The sequence below is a fragment of the Eurypyga helias genome, unplaced genomic scaffold, assembly GCF_000690775.1.
Source record: "Eurypyga helias isolate BGI_N326 unplaced genomic scaffold, ASM69077v1 scaffold12598, whole genome shotgun sequence".
In the NCBI taxonomy this organism is placed as follows: domain Eukaryota; kingdom Metazoa; phylum Chordata; class Aves; order Eurypygiformes; family Eurypygidae; genus Eurypyga; species Eurypyga helias.
In genome coordinates this window covers 41,425-48,251 of record NW_010268948.1, presented here as the reverse complement: position 1 = coordinate 48,251, position 6,827 = coordinate 41,425, and the positions used below count along the sequence as shown (strand labels likewise).

General features: G+C 37.1%; 1 protein-coding gene across 1 annotated transcript in view; it reads left to right on the top strand.

Annotated features, from left to right (window-relative positions):
- LOC104514293 (sodium-dependent neutral amino acid transporter B(0)AT2-like) overlaps positions 1-5,891 on the top strand; it is a 6,669-nt gene extending 778 nt beyond the window's left edge. The window contains exons 2-4 of the mRNA XM_010157923.1: positions 880-1,039; positions 3,922-4,084; positions 5,520-5,891. Of these exons, the coding sequence (XP_010156225.1) occupies positions 880-1,039; positions 3,922-4,084; positions 5,520-5,891 (695 nt within the window). The remainder of the gene's footprint in view (positions 1-879; positions 1,040-3,921; positions 4,085-5,519) is intronic.
- Positions 5,892-6,827: the final 936 nt, after the last annotated feature.

Sequence of the window (6,827 nt, the reverse complement as noted above, 5' to 3'; positions counted from 1 at the left end):
GGGAGATTTAGATTAGGTATCAGGAAGAAATTCTTCCTGGAGTGGGTGGTGAGGCACTGGAACAGGTTGCCCAGAGAAGCTGGGGATGCCCCATCCCTGGAAGTGTTCAAGGCCAGGCTGGATGAGGCTTTGAGCAACCTGGTCTAGTGGAAGGTGTTCCTGCCCATGGCAGGGGGTTGGAACTAGATGATCTTTATGGTCCCTTCCAACCCGAATTGTTCTATGATTCTATTAATTAATTGAAATTCACCTTCTTTTATGGTTATGTAAGCACTGAATCCTATTCTCAATGGATTTAGTAGGAAAATATCATATTGAGGTGCATTATGCAGGGTCAAGCATTCAAGAAGTGTGTCACAAGTTGTCCTTAAACAAGAGACAGAAGTGTTGTTGCGTAGTGCACAAATACAGTTAGATAGATCCTAATGGAAGTTCGTACTGTGAATGATCTAGGGGGAGCCTATTCAACCAGTTTATTTTTTGGTCTGAAACTGGTTCTTTTCACTTCTAAATTCCAAAAAGTGATCTAGTGATCAAATAACATGAGGTATGATGTTTAGCTAACCAGTTCTGTTTATTTTAGCCTTGCATTCACATTAGGTTAAATGTTTTATGAGAAATGCTCGCTTGATTAATCTCTGCTCCTTAATCTGGGCTGCTGTAATGTGACAATTCCAATTTCATTACTCTTCTGTTATGTAGGAAATGGGTAGGATTCCTAATATTCTTAATTTTTAAAACCCCCCAAAAAAGAAAAATACTGCACATTTTATGTGAAATAACATGTTAAAATATGTCTTTGCTGTTTTGAACTCTATTTCCTCTTTTCCTATGGAATGTTGTTATAATTAAAGCTCACATTTTTGTCCTTTATTCCAGTCATCTGCTGCTTGGTAGCATTTTTTATTGGCCTGATCTTTGTGCAGCGCTCTGGAAATTATTTTGTGACGATGTTTGATGACTATTCAGCTACTCTTCCCCTGCTTATTGTGGTCATTTTGGAGAATATTGCAGTCACCCGAATTTATGGAATAGACAAGTAAGTGAAAGAAATGTATTTTCCTCTCCATATCAGCAGTTTTCACTGCAATAATTATTATTATCTTAATTACATAGTGCAAAGTTTTTGCAATGTAGACATGGATGCAGGTAAATAGAAAGTGGGTCAATCTGCATGTAAATCCAGTGTGTTTTTAAGAACAGGTTTGGAGCAAGATACTGCATCAGGACAGTGTAGTGAATCCCAAATAAGCAATTGTAACAGATCCAGAGAGGAGGGGAAAGAGGCAAAATTAGAGAGTTAAAGGAGGATGGTGGATATGTAAGCATGAGGGATTTATATAGAATTAAGACAGCAAGAGAAAGATTTAAAGAAGTAATAACCATGGTCTAAATAGTAGATGAAGATGAGTATTCTGAACCGGTCTGCAGTATTTCAGGCAACCTGGGACAGGAAGAAAGAAAACTCTAATGGAAGCAGCAATAAGACAGTTTCAGTTTATGAACTTGATTTAATTTGGGGTGTTGTAGCAATAATTGTTCCTCGTATTAGCTGTGATAGGGTAATTAGAGGAAGTGATAGCAAAGAATAGGGTCTAAGTTTACTTGGAAGCAGCACAGTTGACAATGAAATTAAGTGACTTTCTGTCTGTGGTGGCTAAAGAGAAAAGACCATCAAGTTCTTCTGATTGTTTCATGTCTTATAACAGAAATCACAAGAATGTGTTCACTAAGAGAGATCAATGTGTGCCCCACTTTTAAGGGATAGAAGAGTTTGTATCAAAAATAACTCATGCCATCCACAGATAAAACAGATTATGCTATACGAGCATGCTGAAGTAATTCAAACATCTGTGATTCCTTTGCATGCACAAAGGGTGACATAGAACGGGTGGATTTTCATTTGACTTTTCACTTGTTCGATCTGAGTAATCAGGCAGTCCCTTACCATAATGAAATAAAACTATAATAAGACAATTTAATTTTATTGTTTCCAGACACTGATTCTGGTCTACGCAAGTAGTGCCTGGTCCACTTACTCATTAAGGAAGAATTCCCACTTGGGCCACATGTATAATCCTGTAAGTGATTACATAGACATGAAAACACTGTGTAGATGTCTCTACACATGCAAACAAAAGATGAAACAGATGACCTGGGTATCAGGTCGGTAATGTCCAGTCAGATGGAGTTCCAGTGTGAAGGGAGGTAGACATCCCAGAAGTCAGCAACTTACCTGTGAGGAAGCTGTTGTTTAGGAGTATCTAAAATAATACTTCACTTCTGAATCAGGGTGCAGTTGATTCGTGTTTTCAGAAGGGGTTCTGACAGAATATAGTGAAAAGTTAACAGCCAGATTTCCCATTCGTAACAGCCATCTGAACCTCCCTCTGCAGTATTCTTAGTATTTCTTCTGATGTATATTTCTCCAGAATATTTTTCTTGAGGAACCTAGCGTTCCTCTTTGCAAAAACTGTCAGAATTGACAACTTCAGGTTGTGATTGGTTGTGGTAGAACCAAAAGGGTCATACACAGAGGTAAAGATCCATGTGTATGTTGTCTTAGACACGTTGTCTTTGATCACATAGGAAAAAACCTATTGCAACTCAAGGGATTACAGCCAAAGGATAGAAGAAAAGATAACAAGTGGCTCCCTGAGGCCTAGGCATAAAATGTTAAATATTATTGGTTGACATCATGAACTATCAAGATCTGTGTAGACTTCACAGGAAACAAAACTTCTGCGGAAATAGAATCAGAGGTATTTGGCGGATACATCACCCTTAGCTGAGGGGCAGTACTTCTGTTTACTGTTTGAATACAGTACACAGAATTGTTTGAATTGTTTGAATTGTTGAATTGTTTGAATACAATACACCTGTTTGAAAATCTAAGTGGGAGATAAACACTGGAATCAGTGCTAAAGGAGCTTGGTAGCTTTTAAAAGAGGGTAATTAGGATGGAGATGTTGAAAAATTTTAAAGGGAAGACAATAGGTTTATGTTTAAATTGGATGAGGAACTGGAGATCCCAGAAAGAAAAGGCTATCTGTAGGGGGCACAGACCATTTGTAAATTCAGCTTCTTTTTAACGATGTGTTTCATTGCAGCGTAAACAAAAGATAGACTACCCCAGACTGTGCAGTACAAAAGAAATCTTGAGAGTTTATGTGAGTGTAGCTTCACATGTGTAACTGCTTTGAAAACATATTTATTGCTATTATAGCTTTTTTTAAGATGCACATTTCAAAATGGAGTCAGACCACGAGGGAGTTAAAACAGAATCAGTGCTTGTGCACACTCCAAAAGAATTAATTCTAAAAATATTCTCTCTTTTTTCTGCTGGCTCTGGAACCATGTACTTCTCCGTCAAGAATACAAAAATAGGACTTGCAATTTTGAGGCACAAGGAGGCAGATTTAAAAGTTCACAAAGTTTTATTTCACCAAGTTACATGATGCAAATCATAGCTTACGCATAAAATTATTTTTTACACTGCAGAAACCATGTGGTTTCGAAATTAATTTTCCAGAATCTGTAAGACATGCTGGTTTTATATGTCCTTAAAAGTAATGACACATGCCTCAGTAAACAACCCAGCAGAGAATATAAGAAGATGTAAAAAAGAATCTTGTAAAAGAAAGGTGAGTTTAAATCTCTTTACAGTACAGTCCAGTCCAGCAAGCAGTTTACTAAGTCACTGCAGTGGGTAGTGATTCCTTCTGTTCATCTGTTCTGAACTAGTAATACAAGATGTATTTCTGAGCCCATCAAGTAATCTAAACTGCAGCCATTTCTATACATTCATTTTTTCAGTGTGTCTGTTCCCTTAAATTAGTTGCCTCAAATTGACTGTGTATCAATTACAGTACTGGAAATCTCAGCGTACGCACTAACAACCACCTTTTATTCCCTTCACAGATTTATGGAGGATCTGAAAGATATGCTTGGGTTTTCTCCAAGCCAGTATTATTATTACATGTGGAAGTATGTTTCACCCTTTGTATTGTTATGTTTGCTGGTAGCTAGCATTGTCCAAATGGGATTAAGTCCTCCTGGCTACAATGCTTGGATTGAAGATACGGTAGGTATATAACAGGTGCCATCACCATCATAATAATTTTATCTGAAATATTTCAAGTACAGGAAAAGACAAAAAATCTGCAATTAAAATTTCAAAATCAGTATAAATAATGACATTGTTGTTTTTACCTAAAGTAACATTAATGTAAAACCAACCAGTTTTTAATTTTAGCATAGTTCTGGTTTAAAATATAACTACTCAACATGAACCTTTTTGCTTTTTGTGACTTTTAGTTTGTTGAAGTAATTCTTAAATGTGGCAGAGGTTGTTCACTTTTATTAAATTTTATTTTACTGCAGAAAATACTTGAATAAATAATTTCAAATATCAGAGCATGAAATACTGAGATTAGCCATGTTATAAATTTTCCCCTTTGGGAACATATATCGTGTTGTGGGTCACAGCTACTTTAAAACCTGACTCTGATAGCAACATATAATTTTTAAAAACAACTTGTGTGATCTGCTGAATTTGTGCTGCGTGTAAGGTCCAAAAAGAGATTCTGTCAAGGTAACTCCTAAGAGTTCTGCTATCTGCTCATCAGCCCTTAGCTGTTTCTACAGGCTTGTCATACAAAATATAGGGAGCTTAAAATGTCAGAGAAATGAATCTTCTGAGTGAACAGTTGTCCAAATTAGCTAGTGGAAAAAAAAATTAACAGCAGAGACAGGTAAAGTATAAATAGAAGAGGTTGACTTTACTATAGGCTTTACTATAACTTGCCTCTAACCAGACAACCACTACTACTTTCTTGGGATTCTCAGAAAAACACTCTAGTTATGTTTGAGTCCTGCCCTCAAAAATCAGAACGAGAAATACTTTAGAATATCAAACAGACTGTTCAATTCCATGTATAAAATTAAATGTTCACTGAGCTACAAGGCAAACTGAGTCTGTTGGTCAGTGATTCATGGATGCAGTAGAGGTGTGAGGTGCAGTCACTGTCCCCCTAAATGTGTTACAGTTTACATGAAGTTTTCACAAAGTGGAACAGTTCCACAGGGTGATCAGAGTCCCTCTCCCGACTAGCTACTAGCCTAGAGAACAAGGACTGAGTTCGCCTTGCAGGCATAGTTACAGACAGTACTGCACATGTGTCTGTTCTGAACATCCTTTAAAGTGTCAGGGAGTGACTACAGGCAAATGTAGCAGAAGGTCTAATGTGAAAATCCTGATTTGGGTTCTGCTAGAGTGCTCTGAGCATCTCAGAAACTATGGGACAGACTTTTGGTCCTGCTCGCTGGCAGAAAGATAGCAATCCTGTATCTCCATGATTGTTCAAATTTTAAATCTGTAGGAGCACCCACTTTGTGAGTGCAAGGTGACAAAAATATGAGTATGTCTTAGAAAATTGCAGGCCTTGGTGAGGACTGCAGGTTTGCTCTTTTTAAAGTAAAGATGTATTAATAGTTTTTTTTTGTTTTGGGTTGCTCAGGCTATGGAAGAATTCCACAGCTATCCAACATGGGGAATGATTGTCTGTATATCGCTGATGGTATTGGCCATACTGCCGGTCCCAATAGTCTTCATGGTGCGCCGTTGCAACCTTATCGATGACAGCTCTGGTAGTTTGGCATCTGTATCCTACAAAAGAGGCCGGATAATAAAGGAACCTGTTAATCTGGAGGGAGATAATACAAGTCTGATTCATGGGAAGAGTCCAAGTGAAGTGCCGTCTCCAAATTTTGGCAAAAACATATATCGAAAACAGACTGGATCACCAACTCTGGACACTGCTCCAAATGGACGTTATGGTATTGGGTACCTGATGGCAGACATGCCTGATATGCCGGAGTCTGATTTGTAACTGCAGAAAAAATATGCTGTTTTGTTTCTTTTCTCTCACTGATCATGGCTCTCCTGTGAGAAGTGATCAGCTTCTCGTGGTGTGATCTCAGGTTCTCCATAGTGACAGTCTTTAAAACATCCTGACTGTACACAGAGGGTGAGAAAACTCCCTTTGGATTAATTCTCTGGGTTTTCATTTGCACTGAAGGGAACACAATATCAGTGGCAGCCTACATCTGTCAGCATAGCCAAGAATTTGATTTTTTAAATTAATTTCTAAATTTAAAACTTTCTGTCTCTGAAGCCCAGGTCTCATTCAAATGCTAAAATATTTCTGAGGTACTATCACTGGAAATCTTTTTATTTTTCTGCTTTCAGGTTGACTCCAGTATTAAAGTGAACTCAGAAGTAGTTCACCAAACTCGTGTTTGTGCAAACACTTGTACATACCTTATGTAGATAGGCTGTACTTATTTTGTTAGCATTGATAATTACTTAGGCTATTAGCTGGGTAAAAAATAAACCTGCAAACTATTTTCTTATGTAATAGCTGTATAGAGCAATAGTATTAGAAAATCAAGGAGTAGACTTACAGGAAGGTGAGGAAAGATTCCCTGTTCACTGGGGACTGCATAACTGTGGCTGTATATTTCATGTAAAATATTTGCTTTTTCAGTGTGAAAACAATGTAAGAGTGAGTCACTCCAAGAATCTTAAGGATTGTGCAGATTCTGCATTTTTTTCTATGCTGTGTGCCTAAAAAAAGACCTTGATATTTATTGTGGTTACAAGATTACATATATATTATATTTATATAATATACTTGTAATGTAAATATGTATATTATTCTGTATGTAATCGTTTCAAAAGTTGAAGCAAGATGGCTTTTTTTATTAGTCTCCTTCAGTTTTTCTTCTGTTTTATGCAGATATTTTTTTTTTCAGTCAGTAATTGT